At 48.9% G+C, this 21280-nt stretch overlaps 2 protein-coding genes and 1 pseudogene across 2 annotated transcripts in view; 1 reads left to right on the top strand and 2 right to left on the bottom strand.

Moving 5' to 3' along the window:
• LOC143692713 (uncharacterized) overlaps nt 1-21280 on the top strand; it is a 452855-nt gene that overhangs the window by 114802 nt on the left and 316773 nt on the right. The window lies entirely within an intron of this gene.
• LOC143692605 (olfactory receptor 14A16-like) lies at nt 1838-2770 on the bottom strand. Its single transcript, XM_077172856.1, has one exon. The coding sequence runs from the start codon at nt 2768-2770 to the stop codon at nt 1838-1840; it is 933 nt and encodes a 310-aa protein (XP_077028971.1).
• Nucleotides 12837-21280, bottom strand: part of LOC143692606 (uncharacterized) — a 48837-nt pseudogene continuing 40393 nt past the window's right edge.

Below are 21280 nucleotides of genomic sequence, written 5' to 3' on the forward strand. Positions count from 1 at the left end.
GCTGTGTCCAGTTCCTGGCCCCCAGTTTAGGAAGGACATGGAGGGGCTGGAGTGTGTCCAGAGAAGGGCAACAAGGCTGGGGAGGGGTCTGGAGCACAAGTCCTGTGAGGAGGGGCTGAGGGAGCTGGGGTTGTTTATCCTGGAGAAGAGGAGACTCAGGGGAGACAAGGCAGTGTCAGGCCAAAGGTTGGACTTGATGATCTCTATGGCCTGTTGCACCCTTGCTGATTCTGGGATTCTCTGAAAGCACCCTTGGAGCAGTTGCAGGATGAGCCCTGGGCCTCCTCTTCAGAAGCTCCAGCAGCCCAGGTCCCTCAGCTTCTCCTGGCAGCCCCAAAGCCCATCCTGTCAGTCCTGCAGAGCCTCTGCAGCTCCTCCTCATTGCCCAGAACAGGGAGCCCCAGAGCCAGACCCAGCAGCCCAGATGTGCCCCCCTGGCCTGGGGTTCCTCTGGCAAGGGAGCAGCAGCAGGCACTGCAGGAGCCTGCAGACAATTCCTGCAGCACTTGTAGGATGATCCTGCTCCCCAAGGGATGTTCCCATGGGGCCAGTCAGGAACTGCAATGGGGAGTGGGGCCAGAGAGGAAAGGGTAAACAGCGATGGGCTGTTTGCAGGGCAGGGAAAAGGGCTGGGCATTGGGTAGAAATTTCTACCAGGAAGTGTAAAGAAAGCAAAGGTGAAGCAGAGGAAATGCTCAGGGCAGTTTGGGGGTGGCTGCCAGGCAGCCCTGGCTCTGAGCAACAACATCTGCAGTGGCACAGGAAACTCCCAGCTGATGGGAACAAACTTTCTGGCTGAGTGCAGAGGCCAGGACAAAGCTGAGTAGTTTCCCTAGTGTCCCCCAGGCCTTGCTGGCCCCAGGGTCTGATGGCATTTGTGCTCCCTCAGGTTCATGTCCCCACAGCAACAGCATGGGGGTGCTGGCCCTGCTGTGTGCAATGCAAACAGGGGCTGCTGAGGCAGTGCTGCCGTGTCTGTGCCTGCAAGGATGGGGAACCTGTGTGAGCTGGGGGAGAGGCCAGGGCTGCAGAGGGGGGATGTTGTTGGCAGCTGCATGAGGACGCTCTGGGACGCTGCCCTGGGCTGTGCAGCGCACTGGGCATGGATCAGCCCCTGCTCTGCTGCTCCTTCCCGTCTGCCCCAGGGCCCTTGCAGAGCCCCAGCCATGCTGTTTGCCCCCAGCCTGCCCACGGCCAGCCTGGGGCTGCTGACGGGGGTTTCTGTGCTGAGCATTGGCCTGGCCGTGTTCTTGAGAGAGCCTGGGCAAGGAGCCTGGAGCCCCCAGGGCCTGGCCTGAGGCGTCAGCGCTGCCCCAGCAGTGCCCATGGCCTGTCCCTGCTGCAGCCCCAGCACTGCCACCCCCAGGGCTGTGCCCGGCCCCGAGAGCACTCAGGCCCTGCAGCAACACCAGGGCCACCAGGGCAGCGGGGCAGGGCCACGGCAGCAGCACTGGCAACACCAAGTGCTGCTGCTGCTGCTGCTGCTGGGCACAGCTGCTGGGCCAGCACTGATCTGCCCCAGCTCTGCACACAGACATTGCTGCTGCAGCTCCAGAGAAGGCAACACAAGGGCATCTCTGCAGAAAACTCTGCTGGGACATCCTTTAGTTCCTTTAAAGCCACCAAGAGCGCAGCCCCTCACTGACACAGTCTGTGGCCACAGGGAAGGAGGAGAGAAACAAAATGAGAAATTGCACAAGGAATGGCTTTTCTTCTTTGACAATATGAAAAAAGAAAAACAAAGGAAAAGTGAAAGAAAAAACAAAGGAAATGAAACCACGGAGAAAAATAAAAGATGAGTTTTATTACAAGTGATTTGCAAACACTGGCCACCAGTTTAATACTTCCGAAACCATCCAGTCATCAGCCTCCACACTTCAGCCTTGAGCTCCTGGTTCCTCAGGCTGTAGATGAGGGGGTTCAAGGCTGGAGGCATCACTGAGTACAGAACTGACACAACCAGATCCAGCGATGGACTGGAGATGGAGTGGGGCTTCAGGTTAGCATAGGTGCCAGTGCTGAGGAACACAGAGAGCACGGCCAGGTGAGGGAGGCAGGTGGAAAAGGCTTTGTGCCGTCCCTGCTCAGAGGGGATCCTCAGCACAGCCCTGAAGATTCGTACATAGGAGAAAACAATAAACACAAAACAACCAAAAACCAGAAAAACACTACCCAGAAGAGGACCAAGTTCCCTAATGTAGGAATTTGAGCAGGAGAGCTTGAGAATCTGTGGGATTTCACAGAAGAACTGGCCCAGGACATTGCCATGGCAAAGAGGCAGGGAAAATGTATTGGCCGTGTGCAGCAGGGAATAAAGAAAGGCACTGGCCCAGGCAGCTGCTGCCATGTGGGCACAAGCTCTGCTGCCCAGGAGGGTCCCGTAGTGCAGGGGTTTGCAGATGGACACGTAGCGGTCGTAGCACATGATGGTCAGGAGGGAAAACTCTGCTGAGAGGAAGAAGAGAAAGAAAAAGAGCTGAGCTGCACATCCAGTGTAGGAGATGCTCCTGGTGTCCCAGAGGGAATTGTGCATGGCTTTGGGGACAGTGGTGCAGATGGAGCCCAGGTCAGCGAGGGCCAGGTTGAGCAGGAAGAAGAACATGGGCGTGTGCAGGTGGTGGCCGCAGGCTACGGCGCTGATGATGAGGCCGTTGCCCAGGAGGGCAGCCAGGGAGATGCCCAGCAAGAGGCAGAAGTGCAGGAGCTGCAGCTGCCGCGTGTCTGCCAATGCCAGCAGGAGGAAGTGCCTGATGGAGCTGCTGTTCGACATTTGCTGCTGCTTCAGCATGGGGATCTGTAAGAAAAGTAATCATGGAATAGTTGGGTTTGGAGAGGACTTGAAATATCCCAGCACAGCCTGGGGGCACTTTCCCCCCACTGCCTGCCCAGGGCTCTGCTGCCTGGAGCTGTCCCTGCCAGCAGCTGCTTCCCTGTGCCCAGGGCTGGGCCCTGCCAGTGCTGCCAGAGCCCAGCCCAGCCCTGGGGGCTCAGCTCTGCCCTGCAGAGCCCTCCCAGCTAAGGCAGAGCCCAGGGGCAGCTCTGGCTCTGCAGGCTCTGATGGAAACCTTGAAGAGGCTGGAAAAGCAACACTGATGCTACCTCTAATGGGCCCTGTGCTGTTTTCTTTAACTGCCCTGTTTAGTAAGATATGAGAAAAAAATTTTTCTTTTTCTGAACCTGAACTGAGTGATTATTATATATGTGCCATTTTGCATCCAGGCAACCCAGAGCAGTAGATTAAAAAAGCATGATTTTCCCTTTCATGCAGCCCCTGCCTTGCTGTGCTCCCTGTATAATCTACTTGGAAATGTTCTGCAGTTAAATGCCATGCTTGGAGCAGTCCTGAACAATGCAGCATCCTCCCCACACAAGGAGAACACTCCCAAGCCTCACCAGCTGTCTCCTCCCACCCAGATCTTGTCCCCCAGCGCTGGCAGCAGCTGCCAGGGCTGGCTGAGAGCTGTCCCTGGCAGGCAGCAGAGTCCCTGCCCCAGCCCAGCGCCCTGGGCTGCAGGACCCTGCTCTGCAGGACAGCCCTGGGCACCCCTGGCTGCTCTGCACAAGAGACAATCAGAGAATGCACTCACAGGCTCTGCAGGCATTGGGATGTTCCAGCTTGAGGAGATGGCTCCAGGAGCTGCAGCTGCACTGTCCTGCAGCCAGAGGTTCCTGTGCCAAGGGCTGGCAGTGATTGTGCCCCAGGCACTTCTCAGCCCCTTCCCAGCCCTGACTGATTGAAGCTCTCTGTGCCTCTGGGCTGTGCCCGCGCTGGCTGCAGGCAGTGCCCCAGCCCTGCTGGGCTGGCACAAGAGCTGCTCATCCAGAGAAATGTGCTTTTGAAGCTCTTCTTGGTGAGCAGGAGCTGCCTCTGTGCCAGGAGCCCAGCCCAGCTCAGCAGCACAGACACAGCACAAGGACTTTAATCAGCCTCTGGGGCTTTGTGCTCAGGCCCTGAACATCAGTCCCTAAGAGGCAGCTGAAGAAACCTCTCCAGAACTCCAAGTAAGAATCCAACTCCAAAGTTTCTTGGACTTTTAATGGGCCCCAGAGAGGGACACGACTGAGCAAGTGTCCCCAGGCCCCAGGCAGAGCAGAGAACTGCAGGCAGTGATGACAGGTGGGGACAGAGAGAAGCCAAGTCTTGGTGCCCTGGGCCACAGCAGGGTCTGTGCCAGCAAGGGCTGGGAGGAGACACCTTGTCCTGAGGCCCTGGGGCCTCCTGGCACAGCCCCAGCCAGGCTGGGCACTGTCAGCCCCTTGTGCTGCCCTCAGCATCCCCCCCTAGCCCACATCCCAGTGGCCTCAAGGATCTGCTGCAAGGAGTCCCTGGGGAGCCTTGCTCAGCCATGGCCCTAGGGGCTCCTTCATGCTCCCTGCAGGGACTGCAGCTTTTTCAAAGGACTTGGGGTTTGGCTTTTGCCTTGGAGTCTCTGAGAGCTTTGTGCAATCCTGGCCTCCAATTATCTGCTGTAATTAGTCCCTGGAGAGGCTTTGTCAGGAACAACACTCAGTGGGGCTCATTAATGCTTCAGGGTACTTCAGTTATTTGAAGGTACTTGGTGTTTCCCTTTTGATGCAGACTCTGTGAGAGGTTTGTGCAATCATGGCCCCAATTATCTGCTTTAATGAGTCCCTTGAGAGCTTTGTACTGACACTCAGTGGTGCTCAGTAATGCTTTGAGCTTCTCAAATTTTTTAAGGTAGTTTGGAATTTTCTTTCCACACTGAGACTCTGAGATGTTTTTGGTCAATCCTGGGCCTCCAATTCTCTCCTCTAAGGAGTCCATGAGGAGCCTGTGTTGGGCATGGACCTCACTGAGACCCATTCATGCTTTGAGACACTTTGGGGTTTTCTTCTAACTTTGACTCCTGGAAAGGTTTTTGCAATCTCCTCTCAGGCCCTGAGGTTCCAGTGCTCAGCTCCAAATGTACCACAGGGCTCATCAGGATGCATCAAGTCCTGACAAACCATGGCTCTGCCTTGATTTCCCTCTGCTCTAATGCAGTTTATCAGGAATGTATCTGGAGTGATTCTGGTTTGCTGATTTGAGACTTCTCAGCCAATGCATCTCTTATTGCAGTGGGATCAGTGTTGGCTAATTACCATTGCACTCACTGGAATATATTTACTCATTTCCTGCTGTGAGACTGGATTAGGAGAAAGGCAAAGTAGGCTCAAAATTTTAGAAGTGTATATAGAAAACTTTATTACCAGTAAATAGAAGAAAGATTAATAAGAATCTGAACACTTCTCCTCTCCCTACAACCTTTTCTTTCTTACTGACAATGCAAGGAGACAAAACCTGAAAGTTTCAGTCAGTTTATACCATCTAGAACAGTCTTTCTTCAGTTCACTTAGGGAGAGGAGTCTCTCTTTCATGCTATGGAGACTCCTCCATAAGAAAAAAGTTCTCCCGTGGCTCTCAATTCCCACGAAGAGCAGCTGCCCAGAAAATCTGCAATTGTGAAGTCCCTCCCATTTTTCACAGCTTTTCCCACAGATGTTTTTATGGGCCATGTCAGCTTATGGGGTATGAGTTTAAAGATGAGCTGTTCAAGAGCAAAGAATCTCTTCATCTATTTCTGAAATCATCTTCATCTCTGAGAACAGAGATCTTCTTCTTCTCTCCCTGAGGGCACAGGGTCTCACCACTCTTCTCTCTTTCTCTGTTGAAACTTCTCATGGGATCACAGCTACTTCAACATTTGCTTACTTTAGCATGGAGGCCTTTGCTGAACGAGTCATCTCCCCATATTTTCAATTAGTTATAGGGAAAAAGAGAGTCTGATATATTAATTACATCCTTCTCCATAGCTTTACAGGAGGATTTCAGCCCCAAGATCAAGGCATCTTCTCATCCCTCCCATCTGGGACTCAACTTTCCCTTCACTGACCTGGGTGTCTTCATGTTCTTCTGTGTGCCTGCACGTTGTCCTTTTCTCTCACTGGAGGGAGGACGGAAGCACTGAAAGAGTTCATATCTCACTGGGGGCCTGCAGATGGTTCCGTGCCCCCGGCCGGGCTCGGTGCTTGCGGCCGGAGCTGTTTTACGATGGAGGTTTCTGCAGCGGCTGTGCTGGGGCTGTGTCAGGATGGGCCGTGCTGGGGCAGGGCCAGGATCTCAGCAGCCAGGCCAGAGCACAGCAGCAGCACGGCCGGGGGCCGATGGCTTCTCCTGCCCCTGCCCGGGGCTTGCGGCTGAAGCCCAAGGGTGGCAGAATCTTGGCCGAGCCGGCCCGGCCGGCCCGGGGCTGCTCCTGGGGCCCGGCGGATCCTGGCTGGGCCTGGGCTGGCGGCGGGGCAGGGCTCAGCAGGGCCCAGATGTTCCCAGCTGCAGCCATGGCCCAGCCCGGCCTCGGCCCCGTGGCCTCCCCTGCCCTGCCCGGCAGCCGATGGGGCCTGGCGGGGTCCCTGGGAAGGGGCCCGGCCCCACGGCAGGAGCCGCCTGGCCCGGCCTGGCTGAGACGGGGCCGGGTCAGCCTTGTTACCTCTGTGCCAGCCAGAAGGGAAAGAGACCCTCCCAGGCTTTCTCATCTTTAACATGTGTCTTCACAGAGGCATGTACAGTTTCCTTAGTGGTTTAACAGATTGTCAATTCTCAAAGCTAATTACTGATTAGTTTTATTCAGACATGGAGGAAACTGCTAGCAGCTTCTCATAGAACATCACTTCTGGGATGCGAAACCACCACAACAGCACAGAGCACAGAGCTCCTTTGTCCATATTGTGACATACAAAGCTGTGTTTCGTGTCAGGTACAAACAGGTGACATGTGTATTTGTGAATGCAAAATGTGTGGACTCCGGCAATGGGAGAGCTGTGAATTCTAATAATAACTGATGAAAATAAAACATGGAAAAAGGCCTTTGAACCTATCTTTTGTTTGCAATTAACCCTGGTTGATTTAGGAGCATTGGAATTAAGGTGTTAAGGATGTTGCTTTTTGCTTGCATTTAATCCATAAAGAGCTCTGCAATAATAACCTTTTGAAGTAGAATTTTAGAATATTGCTTGTATCCTCGAAACTATAGCTTTGGAATATATATAAAGGAAACATGCTTATCTCATGCCTTATGGAAGCAGAGAAAAACAGTTTAAGAAAGGAAAATGAACATCACCTCAAGGATTTATGGTTTCGACCAAAGAGAAGTTGGACATCACTGTTGTTAGATTTATAGTCTCTGCAATTAAAAGGTGGACCCACATCTGGGGAACTGGACTCCACCAGATGGGATTCATCTTTCTTCTTTCGGAAACTGGACCATCACCATCTGGGATCCTCCTTTTGAGATACATCCTGAGAAACTAAGATCACAATAGTGTATAGAATTGTGATGTAATAATTTGGAATAAAAATTGCTGATGAATAAAAAAATTGGACATAGAAACTGCTGAAAAAGCTGATGAGTACCCCTATAAATACCTGTAACCCTCAATTATTGGTGTGCAGTTGGAGGGAAAACTTCCCCCACTGTACCCAGCGCTGTATTGCTCATACTTTACCATATTAAATAATAAATGGATTGCTGCTTGAATATTGGCCTAGTCAAGCTTCTTATTCATAACAGATTTGGTGCGTTGGCCAGGAATTTCCAAATCCATTGAGGGAGACTCCTGATCTTGGGGAGGCGCCCCACCTTGGAAGCTTCTGCCTCTGGTGGCCCTGAGTGACAGGGGAATCTCTCAGGGAAGAGGAAATCCATAAGGTAAATTATGAGCAAAGAGTTTTGAGCTCCTGGAGTAGACTGCAGTAAATTCACCTGTAAAAACTCGTGCACAAAGACCCAGGCGAGAAAAGGAGGCTGTGAGTATCGCTTGGTTTGGGGAATAAGAACGGGTGGGTGTAGGTGTGTGAGAGTGTGAATGGTGTGTGTATGAGACGTGACCTAGTCACAACACAAGAGTGGTGAGTTCTTCTAACCTCAGTTCTGCTACCCCGCAAGGGGCGTGGCAGGTGAAGGAATGAAGTGTGTGGAAAAGGATTTTCTGTATATAAAAGGTCAGAGTGGGGGGTGAGATAAGATAATAGTATGAAGAGGATTTTTTTTTTTTTCCTGGTAAAGAGTCAGAGGCAAGAGGTGTTAGAAGGAACTTTTTATTAAGGAAATTCTTGACAAGAAGGGACTAAGGTCTGAACAAGTGAGGTTAAAGCGAGTGAGGGAACACCCGTTCGGGAAAAATGGGTCAATGCCAAAGCAAAAACCCAGGAGCTGGTATAAACCAGCAGGAAAATAAAGGTACTGAAAATACTGGAAAAAGAGGGAGCATTTTGCCAGATATACCCCAGGACAGCCCCCTTGGGGTAATGTTAAAATTGTGGGACAAATGTGAATCCAGGAGAGGAAAAAGTAAAGAGAAAATGATACAATATTGTGTGGTAGAATGGACTAAGGAAACGATACGACCTGATAATTTATACTGGCCAATGTACGGGTCATCTGAAGGGTGGATCTGTAAGGCCTTGAATGCCTATGTAAACAAAAAGGACCCTATTAACAAGAAGAAAGTGATTTTGCTGCTTTATGGCATGGGTCCTGGCCTACTCCTCTGTATGCATTAAAAACCAAAAAGAAAAGGGATCGGTGGGACCCCTTAGATAACCTTCCCCCCCTTATCTACCACAGCCAGCTGCACTGGCAGAGGTGCCTCATCCAGCACCTAACCCAGCACCCTTTGAACCTATTCCAGCACCCCTAGCACCCAATCCAGCACCCCCTGCACCACAAGCCCCGGTGGCTCCGCTCCCATTGCCACAAGCCCCGGTAGCTCCGCTCCCGCTGCCACAAGCCCCGGTGGCTCCGCTCCCGCTGCCACAAGCCCCGGTAGCTCCGTTCCCATTGCCACAAGCCCCGGTGGCTCCGCTCCCATTGCCACAAGCCCCACTGGCTCCGCTCCCGGTACTTGATTCACCACCAGCACACAGAACAAGAAGCCAGGAAAGGGCGTGGGCAGAAAGCAGTGGGGATAGCAATAAAGAAGGGAAGGGGGGGGCAGCTGTACCCATTAAGGGAAGTACCATTAGTAGGAAATCAAGGGAGACCAGTCACTGGGTGTGTGTCAGCACCCCTGAACACCGGGGATGTAAGGGCTTTTAAAAAAGAAATGGGAAGGTTACTTGAAGATCCCCTGGGGGTGTCTGAAAGGTTAGATCAGTTTCTAAGACCCAGTATGTACACCTGGACAGAGATTCAGTCAATTTTAAGTATTTTATTTACAGCAGAGGAGAGGCAGCTGATAAGGCAGGCTGGCATGAGAATTTGGGATAGAGATCACCAGCATGGACCTTTAGGAGAAATGAAATGGCCCCTGGCAGTCCCTAACTGGGGCCATAACAATGACCAGGACAGGCAGAATATGGTGGATCTCAGGAATATAATTATTCAGGGAATCCGAGAAGCAGTCCCCAGAGGGCAAAATATTAGCAAGGCCCTGAATGAATGTCAGGGGAAAGATGAGTCACCCATAGATTGGTTAGAAAGGACAAGTAAGAGTATACAAATGTATTCAGGATTAGATCCTGATACAGCAGTGGGGGAAGCATTAATCAAAACTCAGTTTCCGGCCAAGTGCTGGGAGGATATAAGAAGGAAACTTGAAAAGTTAGATGGTTGGCAAGAGAGAGGTTTGCAAGAATTGTTAAGGAAAGCACAGAGAATTTACATTCGCAGAGATGAAGAAAAGGCCAAAGCTAAAGCTAAGGTCTTTGTGGCTGCGGTAAAGGAGGTACAGAACAGTGGTGCATCTTCAGGGAAGGCTAAAACCATGAGAAAAGTAACAGGTGAGGGTTCTAAAAAAGCTACCTGCTTTTACTGTGGTAAGGAAGGACATGTTAAAAAGTTTTGCAAGAAATGGAAGGCAGATCAAAAACTGTTTGACCAGGATTAATGGTGTCAGGGGCTCTATTTATTAGGGACCAGACCATCGCAAGAGCCCTTGATAAAATTAAGAATAGGTCCCGAAGGTGAAGAATTCACCTTTTTAGTAGATACAGGTGCTGAAAGATCAACAGTGCAAAGATTACCAAAAGGATGCAAAATCAGCAGGAAAACAGCTCAAGTAATTGGAGCAAAAGGGGAGGCCTTTAAGGTTCCCATTATTGAACAAGTATTAATTTGTAGAGAGCTTTTTGGATAATTGGTTAGCTGAGAAAGGACATTTCAATGTGATACCAATGGATAAGGATAGGGGAAACAAGCTGGGAACTGAGCAACCAGTGCCCAATTACTGACAAAGGTCACAGTGACCTTCCCTGAAACGGGAAGACGGGGGAGAAAATCGCTTGCCAGAAAATGTAGTTATCTTAGGTAGAAAAGTTAGAAGAATGCAAACATAGAAGCAAAATAATTGTTAGAAGATAGAAGGAGGTGTGGTTGATCTAAGTGTGCTTTAACCAATAATGAGCTCAGCTTTTGCAATATGTATAAGCTTCATTAACACCAATATAAATATGTGTGGGGTTTCAATAAACTTCGGGATTTGCTATTCACCCATATGGTGTGTCGCATTTCTCCCGCCGTTCACGACAAATGGTGACCCCGGACATCGGGACTAGCCATGGTCGGCGGCGTGAGCGGAGTTCAGGTCCTATCGCAGCCGAGGACGGCAAAAGCACCGCTGAAAAAGGGAAGGTGCGAGGCCCCGGGTGACCTGATAGCAGAGCCCAGCTGATACGTGCTACCGAACCTGGAAAAGGGCTGCAAGAAGCGCGCTATTATCGTTAACATGGATAAAGAGAGGCAAGAAGCATATAATTTATTTCCTAGCTTTTTATAAAAGCGTACGGTTACGGGTATACATTTGCAGAAAGAGCTTCATGGGTTGTTAGCTCATGAGTATGCTCAAAGACTTTTTCGGACTCCTTGCACAGTGCATAGGTTATCAGACTGCCGTATATTTGGGGATTAGTTGTGGCAGACAGTCATAGATGCTGATAAAGCCGCGAGAAAGTTGGGAGATTTATGGCGGGTCGTGCATGCTGAATTCTTGACATACCAGGCAGAGGAAAGAGCTGCCCAGCAGACTAGTGCAGCCCGTGAAAGAAACAGGAGTTACAGAGACTGGTTTGGGTCCCCGCCGACACGAGCTCCTGCTCTAAACGGCAGTTCCCTACCCCCATCAGCGCCTGCTCTAAGCAACACGGCCCCGCCGACATCAGCACCTGTTTTAAGTGGCACTCCCTCGCCGACTTCGGTTCCTGCCCCATACGGCGGTCCCCTGCCGGCACCGGCATCTCCGTTAAGCGGCGGCTCCCTGCCGACACGAGTTCCCGCTCCAGACAGCAGCTCCCTGCAGCTATCAGCTCCTGCTTCAGGCAGCAGCCCCCCCGCCGCGCGTACTCCAGCCGTGCTGCCCGCAGCCGCCCCACCGGAGAGGCTCGTGCCGGCCCCGGTCCTGGGCAACTTAACAGCTGCAGCGCGGCCGCCTCCCGCTCCGCTCCGCTCCGCAGCCGCCCCGACCCCCGAGCCGAGGGGGCGGCAGGATGGGCCTCCCACGCCCCGTGGAGCAGCGGGCTCTGGGAGGTCCGCCAGCCCCGCGGCTGCCCGGCACAGCTCTGCTTCCCGGCCACCAGCTCCCTGCGCCCGGACACAAGCGGCAGCTGTCACCTCCTCAGCTCGACCGGCCTCCAGCCCGCCACCGCCGAGAGCCTCAGGTTGGACCTGGCAGCAGCAGCGGACAGTAACCCTGATAACTACTCACCCAGAAAAGGTTCCAACTGGAGTGAAAGGACCACTCATTATTGATGAATTACCTATGGGAATTTTGCTTTTAGGACGTTCCTCGGTTACAGTGATGGGATTGTTTGTTTTATCTGGAATAATGGACGCTGGCTATATAGGGGAGAGTTCTATTATGCTGCATACTGCTTTTCCACCTATGCAAATCGAACAATGAACTGTTAGATGAACTTTGACCTTTGTTAAAGGGAACTGATCCGGCACAGCCTGTTTGTACAACCCCTGAACAGGGTGAGACACTGCAGCAGATATTGGACTGTGTTACACAAGGCAGTGTTCGGAGACGTGATCTTGATCTCCCTATACAGCTGACAGTTTGGTGTGGACCGAAAGTTTTACTGGGTGCACTTACTCAGCATAACAGAAAAACGGGGGAGATATGGGCCTTGGAATGGATATCTCCTCCACTTCAACAACATAAAACCCTTCTTCAGAAAATTGAAATTTTAGCTGATTTGCTCAAAAAGGGTCGTGATAGGACAGTGGGGTTGGATTCAATGCCCAAAAAGATCACTAAAGCCCTTATCGGATGCTATAACTGCTTACACAGATGCAGGAGGAAAACCCAAACAACTGTTACTTATTGTACATATTTATATGTTTAGAAAACTGGACTGGATGTCATGTAACATTTAGAATTATAATTTACCCTGAATGTTAGTTTGCACAAAAAAAACTCCCTCCAAACAACAAAAACAACAAAACTCCCACTCAAAACAAATACTAAAATATATAATAGACTTCCAACCATAATATTAATACTATTATTATTATTATTATTATTATTATTATTATTATTATTATTATTATTATTATTATTGGGGACAATTCTGATAAATAATTACCAAAAAGAATATGTTCATCCCTACTGTTCAAGCATCAATTGACTTTTAAAACATAAAACATAAACACTGATGTTTGAGGCCTAGAAAACATTCATTCTATTGTTTGAATAATGATTTCAGTCTACAGGAAAACTGTTGCTTAGCTTTGCCTGTAACATCGAACAAAGAGTATTTTGTACTTAGTTGCTATTCTTTTTCTTTGACCAAGTGAGAACACAGTATGTCGTTTAAAATATTCTCTCATTTAATTTACATTTTAATCTGAAAGAGAATATGGGTTTAAAAATCATACCACAGCATTAACGTCCCTTTGCACTCAGAAACATATTTCTTGTACCTGTTCAATTTAAAAGCAAACCCACAATACTCTAAGCACCTGACTCAACTTGTAACTTCTCCATCACTTCTTATATTTTTTTTCCCTCTGAAAATAACCAGTGTGAGCTGTAGCTTGTCTCTCATGTGTTAAGTTCTTCACTGGCTTTGCATAAGGAGATTCACAAGCACATGAGTTATTCTACCCTGCTTATTTGTCTCAAACATCTGATCTAAAACACGTCATCTGATTTGTATTTTTTAATATTTTATAGGTGAGTTAGTTCTGAGTCATTTTTTTCTGTTTCCTGTGTCTAACCAAGATGCTGAAGGACTTTGTTGATACATCAGACTTCACTGAAACAAAGGCTTCACACAGATCAGGCATCTAAACTATTTGTTCATTTCAAAAGTGGTATTTTAGCTACAGTATATTTTTTCCACTTGTGTGGTAGAAATATTCCTCTGGCACAGTCGAACGTGATAGGTCCTATTTTGGGAGGTCAGGGTCCCAACCAAGTGTGAGAGGATTGTCTGAAGAACTTAAGGAAGCTGAAGCTGAGGAGAAAGAGACATTCTTAAGAGTTTGTGACAGACATGATGGCCGAGTGGCCCAAAAGGGTGCCTGGGAAAATCAAGATGGGATGGAAATTTTATGTTGTTGCTTTATTAAATTTTTGCTTCTTTTGGGGACAGTGTAGACCATCAGGCATGGGCCCCACCTCAGCCCAAAACTAACATATGGGTCACCCTGGCAAACTTAACCAAACAAGAGACTATTTGCCTGTCACTGTCTTCTCCTGGCAATCCTTTCACAACTTGTTTGGTTGGATTACCAGCAGATCCCTGGCCGTGCCCTTTACATGTGCCAACTTGTAAGGTCAGCAATGCTAGGATGAGTGTGGACAATTGGGATCAGTGGATTTCCCGCTTTCCTATAGCACCACAGGAACCCTAAGAGTTAGAGTTGTTAGGGTCAGTGATGGCAGATGCATGCATTCATTTTAACTATAGAAGCCTGCTGTCAGTCAAGAACCACTCTATTGTTGTAACTTCCAGCATGGCTGTCTACCGAAATGCATCGGCCTGGTGCAATTATACAACAAAGAGAGTGTCAGTCTCATCAAATGACCCTATTCAATTGCCAGCAGGATACTTCCTGATATGTGGAGACCGTGCTTGGGCCTGTATCCCATCAATGCTGCACGGGGGACCATGTACACTTGGACGGCTGTCTCTACTTACACCCAACATGTCCATGATACTGAACATGAGCTGCCGCCATCGTAGAAGCAAACAAATGGCTCCTGCATTTGCAGCAGACTGACGGGATGATGTAAAGTTTTGGTCTCCAGCGGCCATAGTTGCAGCATCGTTTTTAACTCCAGGGGTATCAGCAGCACGTGCTCATGCTATTTTAAACAAGTTGGGATGTCGGCTTGCTAAACAAACAAATGCAACTTCTTTGGCAATTTCTAGTCTTTTACTTGATGTTGATTCTATTCGCCATGCGACACTTCAAAATAGAGCTGCAATTGATTTTCTTTTACTTGCACAAGGCCATGGTTGTGAAGAATTTGAAGGCATGTGTTGCATAAATCTTTCTGATCATGCACAGTCTGTTCACTCACAGCTCTCTGAGTTGCAGAGGTTAACTGGGAACTTACAGGTAGAATCAGGCCTTGGTATTGAGGGATGGCTCAAATCCTTAAGCTTAGGATCATGGTTACGCTCTATTGTTAAGGTTGGCATTATAGTAGCCATTGTAGCTTTGTTGTTAGTATTAGTTTTGTCTTGTTTTTGTATATGCTTACAGAATATGGTGCAAAAGATGACATCTACCACATTCAATCAGACCATGCTTGTTCAACAGAAAAACGGGGGAAATGTGGAGAGCTTTGTGGATAATTGGCTAGCTGAGAAAGGCCACTTTGATGTGATACCGTTGGATAAGATTAAGGGAAACAAGCTGGGGATTAAGTAGTCAGTGTCCAATCACTGACAAGGGTCATGATGACCTTTGCTGCAACATGAAGATGGGGGAGAAAATCTTGCCAGAAAAATGAAGATAGCCTAGGTAGAATAGCCACAGGAATGTAAACATAGAAACAAAATAATCATTAGAGCATAGAAGTAGGTGTGGTTGATTCATGTGTGTTTTAACCAAAAATGAGCTCAGCTTTGCAATATGTATAAGCTTCATTAACGCCAATATAAATATGTGTGAGCTATCAATAAACTTGGAGATTTGCTGTTCACGCATATTGTGTGCTGCAATTCTTCTGCTGTTCCCGACAGGACCCTTTCCTGGGGAGCCTGGCCAGGGCCCCAGCAGCCTCTGGCCAAAAACCTTTTCCTGACATCCAACCTGAGCCTGCCCCGACTCAGCTGCAGCCGCTCCCTCCACTCCTGTCCCTGGGCACCAGAGGGAAGAGGTTCCCACAGCCCCAGCCAGGGACCCACTCCCAAGGCTGCTGCCATGGCCACCAGGGCTGCCACCAGCTGGGATGCTCGGTTTCCACGGGCCGGGCTTCAGGAATGGGATTCCCCAATTTCCTGCTCCCGCTAAAACCGCGCTGCCCTCGCTGCCCTCCCACCTCCCATGGAAAACAGAAAAGGCAAAGATCCTGGGCTGGGGTAAGAACAATTGGGAACAGCAACGAGGTAGGAACAAACAGAAACAGAAACAATACTGGTAACAGAAGGGATAAGAAAAAGGATTTACAGGGAAAACTACAAGATCAACGACGGGGTCTGCCTGGCCATGTATTTCCTCCTGTCTGGAAAGGACACCCTTCTCCTCAGGGAGAGAGAGAGTCCCTGTCCTGCCCCTGGCAATGACCTGAGGTGTGAGTGAATGTAATGACAGGGCCATGGCCATACCTCATGTTCTTCAATCCCACATCATATCATCGGCAGGGATAGGAAAAGGTACAAGTGTCTTCCTAGCATGGATCAGAGGGAAATGGATCTCCCAGGGCTTTTCCCAATATAGATCCTCCAATGGGGGATAAACCTGGAGTGGTGCATGAAGCTCCTCCTGCACTTGGGGCATTTGTAGGACTTCCCTTACTGGTGCCTCTGTTGGTGTTTGGTCAGGTCAGAGCTCTGGGTGAAGCTCTTCCCACACTGGGGACACTCGTAGGGCCTCTCCCCTGTGTAGATGCGCCGGTGCCTGATGAGGGTGAAGATGCACTTGAAGCCCTTCCCACAGTCAGGGCAGCGGAAGGGCCTCTGCTCCGTGTGAATGCGCTCATGCAGGTGAAGATTTGAGCTGGTCTGAAACCTCTTCCCACAGGTGGGGCACTCGTAGGGCCTCTCCCCAGTGTGGATGCGCTGGTGGATGATGAGGGCGGATCAGCAGCTGAAGCCCTTCCCACACTCCCCACACTCGTAGGGCCATTCCCCAGTGTGGATCATCTGGTGGCTGATCAGGGTGCTGCTCTGCCTGAAGCTCTTCCCACACTCCAAGCATTTGTGGGGCTTCTCCCCATTGTGAAGCTGCCCATGGGCCACCAGCTCTGAGCTCTGGCTGAAGCTCTGTCCACCTTCCTGGCTCAGGGTGGGTCTTTCCTCCTCAGAGCACCCTGGGCTGGGTTTGGAGCTCCTCCTCCTGTGGGATCTCTGGGACTTGTCCTCCCTGTTGGAATTCTGCAGCGTGGAGCTACTCAAAATGGCCTCTTCCATGAGGTTCTGCCACAGGGATTTGCCCTGGTCTTCATCCTCAGCTTCTTCCCTGGGGGAGGAAGGACAAGGAGAGGATGGGATTTGCCTCTGTGCCAGAGGGAAGGGGAAGGAGATCCCCCCAGTGCATCCCCGGCAGGACGGGGTTGGCAGCAGGGTTGTCCTGCAGCCGGGGGCTGTGCTGGGCTGGGAGATGGAGCAGGAGAGAGGGGGAAAGGGGCACTGACTTCCTCCTCACCTGCCTGGGGCTCCTGGGGTACCTTCTTCTTCCTCACAGCCTCCTCCTGCATCTGGCCAAGTTTACGAGATGGAAAATCCTGTTTTGGGAAGAAAACAAGGGATAAGTACATTGAATTTTGTACTTGTTTGAAGGCAAACCTGGGGGGAGAGTCTAAACCAGAATTACAATTTAATAAGAAAATGAAGATCAAGGCAATGATGCAGAAACACTGCCTTAAACTGACAGAGTCAGGATATAACCTGACACCCTGCTGCTCAGGCTGGTGGCAGCAGTCCCATTAAATGGTGGCTGCAGTCCTGTTGGAGAGATGAACGTGATTCTGTCCAAGCAGTGATCCTGTAGAAGGGTCTGGTCTTCCTCTGAAGGTCCAGTGGTGGTTCTGGAGCTCTTGTCCTCTGGGAATCCAGTAGGCAAGCTGCTCCTGGTGTTGCAAGGCTCAGCTTATATCCAGGTAGGAATGCTTGGATCCTCCCCCTGGGTGGAGCATCCCACAATGGGATGATGGAATTTTATCAGTCCTGCAGTGACACTCAATGGCCCATTCCCAGAAGATATCTCCCCTGGAGGGCGTTATCAGGGCTGAGTCATGGAAGAGATCAAGAACACTGCCCCACCTGTTTCTAGCAGTTGATGAAGATGGGCATTGAAAACATGCATTTGGTTCCATCTTACATTGCAGCCTGAAACAGTGGGGGAATCCCTGCTCAGGGGGTGAACACCACCCCCCTTACCCAAACTGGCTCAGGTGTAAAACCCCCACCCTGGGAAGGCCACACACACAGGGGACAATGTCACACTTGCCCTGCCCCAGGGGAGGTCTCTGTCCCTGTCACTCCCTTGCTCTCTCCCCTTTTCTCGTTCTTTCCATCTCTCTGTCTACCTCACATTTACTTTTCAATAAAATCCACTTTGGATTTGGTCTCATTAGCACCTTAATTGAGGCGGAGACATCTCTCTCATGATTTTCTTATCCAGATTGTGAGATTATTTTGGCACAGTGAGTTTAGGCACTGTTCTCTGAGCCCAAGTGCCTTTGACAACAGCATGGTTCCCTCCTCTGAGGAGGTTGTGGGTCTCTCTGGAAGAACTCTTGGAAACTTGGACGCAGCTTCCTCTGAGAAACTTACAGGAGAACTGATGAGGAAAATGGCTGTTGTGGGTGGCCAGTGTAAAGAAAATATTTTGTTGTCCTTCCTTGAAAAGTTTGTTAAAATCACTGGAGGAAAGGGAGCAAATGTTACCAGCGACACTGACAAGGTTCATTCACCCCAAGGTGAGGAACACAAGGCTGCTAAAAGTCCCACAAGAAGCCCAGCTCAAGTAGCTAAATTCCTGAATAACTCCTGAATTCCCAGGCTTGGGTTCTTTGCCAAATGTGAGAATCATTTTTCTCTTTGTCCCGGTCACCTTTGTGACAGCTACACAGAGATTTCCCTTCCTTTTCATAACCTGTACTGGGCTTAATTTCCACTTTTCTTTTATTGGAACCTGCCAGCAGCTGAGATGGAGCTGTGCAGAAACCAATGAAACTTGGAATTGCCACGAAATTGCTTCTATTGTTGATTTATTCGTGCTTGGGATTTGTTTGTGTTTTCATCACATGTGACTTGTGGGAAAATCAAATATTCATCAAAGTGATTTATGCAGAGTTAAGATTGATTTCTGCCAAGTTTCTTTTGGGGAAGGGGAAACTCTCTGTAGCTGTCACAAAAAGCAGGGTGGGATGTGGATTGAATTGTGGAAGAGGACTGTGGCCTGCACCTGTGCCCTGAAACTTCAGCTGTAGCCATGGGTTTGGAAAGCCTGCCAACAAGTCATAAGTAAAGAGGTCAAATTGAGGAAGACATCTTTGCCTTCATCAGAAGGAGACCACTCCCATTTTAAAAACTCCTGACCCATTTGAAGGGAAAGACTGCACAAGCGTGAAGGAACTTTGGACGCAATTATAATACTTTTTAATATGAAGTGGGGATAGGCAGGGTTAGGTAATGAATATGTATTAGGCACTTTGGACATTATATGAATATATAAGACTTTTTCAGATAAATAGAGAGCCAGAGCCTGTAATTCTTTGCACATGCCTTTGGGAGATTACTCTGCTTGTGTCTGGCGCTGTCGATAAGCACACCACTTTCTAACTTTAACTGCTTGGGGAGTTCTATTCCACACCTCATTTGATGACCATGGCAGGACACTTCTCTGCCCTGGCGAGAGCAGCCAGGCTGAGCGTGTCTCTGGGCACCCCCAGGACATTCCTTTCCTGGAGGGACCTACACTCTCGGCTGTTCATTGCAGGGACAGACAAGAACTGCTGGGACTGTGGATAATGGGTACGTTTAAATCTGTGTAAAGTAACCCACAAGCCGTACGTAGGGGAAGGGCTGTTGGTAAGCCACACAGAGACATCCTGCACACAACGTGAGCCTGTACAGTTTCCCTTTGGGTTTGTTGCCAGCAGAAGGATTTTCTGTGTTGATAAGGACCCGCTAGCAATTCTGGGTGAATTGAGCAAATTCTGGTTTATTGCTGCTATTTGATTGTGTGTTGTTATTTTGATTGTGTTTTGATTTTGATGTGTTTGTGTGAGCTGATTGGTGAGGTGAATGTGGGTGCATGCTAAGGTGCTGTATGCTGTGTGTTGAGAGGAGGTGAACACTTTATCCCTTGAAAAAGAGATACCCCATCTCTGTGTGTGGACTTTTTAGTTGCAGGGGATGGTGTTCCCTTTAACACCTGGTGGTTGGGTTTAACTGGTCCCTGCCAATGTTTTGGGTTTGGGTTTCACCAATGCCCTGCCTCTGGAACTTGAGAGGCAAGGGTCGGATGCTGTAACACAGTGTCTTTGTGGTCCCTTTTTGCAGGGTTTGTGAAGTCGTAATGCCTTTATTTTCTTGGGTTTATTTGGTGTGGTTTGGGGTTTTGATGGTTAGTGTGTATTTTTAGTACAATACTGCCATACTGCTATCTTGTGTCAAAAGTTATAATGGCAAAAACCTGGTAATTTTTGCCTTGTGCAGCTGTGATTGTTGGCTATAGCTGTGTGTTGTTGGATGTCTTGTGGTGGCAGTTGAAGCTTGAGCCCGGGTTGAAATGGTTCAGCCCTTTAGGCCACCCCTTTTAGATGTCTTTAGCTTGAACTGGTGTTTGTGGGTTGTTAGAGCTGTAACAGGGACAGCTTGTTGTATGAGAATAGTGGGGTGAGTTGACTCCTGGGATTTGAGCTATGGAAAGGGTTGCCAAGAACTATCAGAGTGATCTGATAGGCACTGCTAAATGATTAAAATATATGATGAAACAACACAACCCAGATTGGACTGACATTCAATTCCTGTTGGATGCTTTTACTGAGATGGAAAAGCAGTTAATTTTGAAAATTAACAGGAACTTCATGGAAGACACTTGTAGACCAGCTGAACTTGATGCTAAGGAATTTTTCCCCCTTCGAGATCCATGATGGGATCGAACTAAACCAGAAGATTTGGCCAAACTGGAGGATTATCAGGAGATTATAATAAAGGGAATGGAAAGGTCAATCCCTAAAACCATAAACTGGGCTGCCCTATATGCAGTGAGACAAGGCCCTTCTGGAAGTCCTGAATTTTTAGACCACTTGTGGGAGGCAATGCATCATCATACATCTTTAGATCCTGATTCCCAGGATGGGATACAACAGTTAGTAAATTTGGCTTTGGGAAACAGGAGACATTAGGTGTAAGGTGTAGAAGATTTGGGGGCCTATGGGGTGAAATTTAGAAGCCTTATTAGAAGAGGCATGGAGGGGTTTTAGCAGTTGAGAGGAAGGATACAAACAAGGGATGAGAAAATTAGTAGCAGTAGAAAGAGAAGAGGAAAAAGGGAGATGGCATATTCAAATGACTTCCACAGGAGGTCATCAGCAGTGGAATTATAGGGCATGGATAGATGGCTGGTCCAAAAGGGAATGAAGCTCATGTTCTGAAAGTCAAGGCATTTTCAGAGATGGCACCACAGAAATAGACTGTGGGATCTTGGCTCCGAAATGGTCATTAGTATGGTTGATGCATTCAGTCTTTAAGCTGTTACAGTGCAACAAGGTCACTGAACTATTATCTTTGTTATATGCATGTAACAGTGTCTAAAGTTGGACCCATGGCTGAAATATCAATCCTGACATAAGTTTAGACAAAAAGTCCCCGTATTCAGTGGGACAGAAGAGGAAGAACTCCTTAAAATAGGAGCCAAGAAAGATAACGAAGGGAAGCGGAGATTAGCAGATGGGAGGCAAATGTTGAATAAACCCCTTGCCAATAAAATGCTAGAAGGCATACATGGAACAACACATTGCGGTACACAAGCACTAAGTGATCAATTTCTGAAGGATTTGGGATGCAAAGGAATTTTCAGAATAGCTAAGAAGTAACTGAGCAGTGTGTGATATGTCAACAAGAGAAAAATCATGAGGAAAACACCCAGAGGAGGGC

The sequence above is a fragment of the Agelaius phoeniceus genome, assembly GCF_051311805.1.
Source record: "Agelaius phoeniceus isolate bAgePho1 chromosome W unlocalized genomic scaffold, bAgePho1.hap1 SUPER_W_unloc_2, whole genome shotgun sequence".
NCBI lineage: Eukaryota > Metazoa > Chordata > Aves > Passeriformes > Icteridae > Agelaius > Agelaius phoeniceus.

Coding starts and splice junctions, on each gene's coding strand:
- LOC143692605 (XM_077172856.1), bottom strand. CDS start 2,770: ATGTCGAACAGCAGCTCCATCAGGCACTTCCTCCTGCTGGCATTGGCA.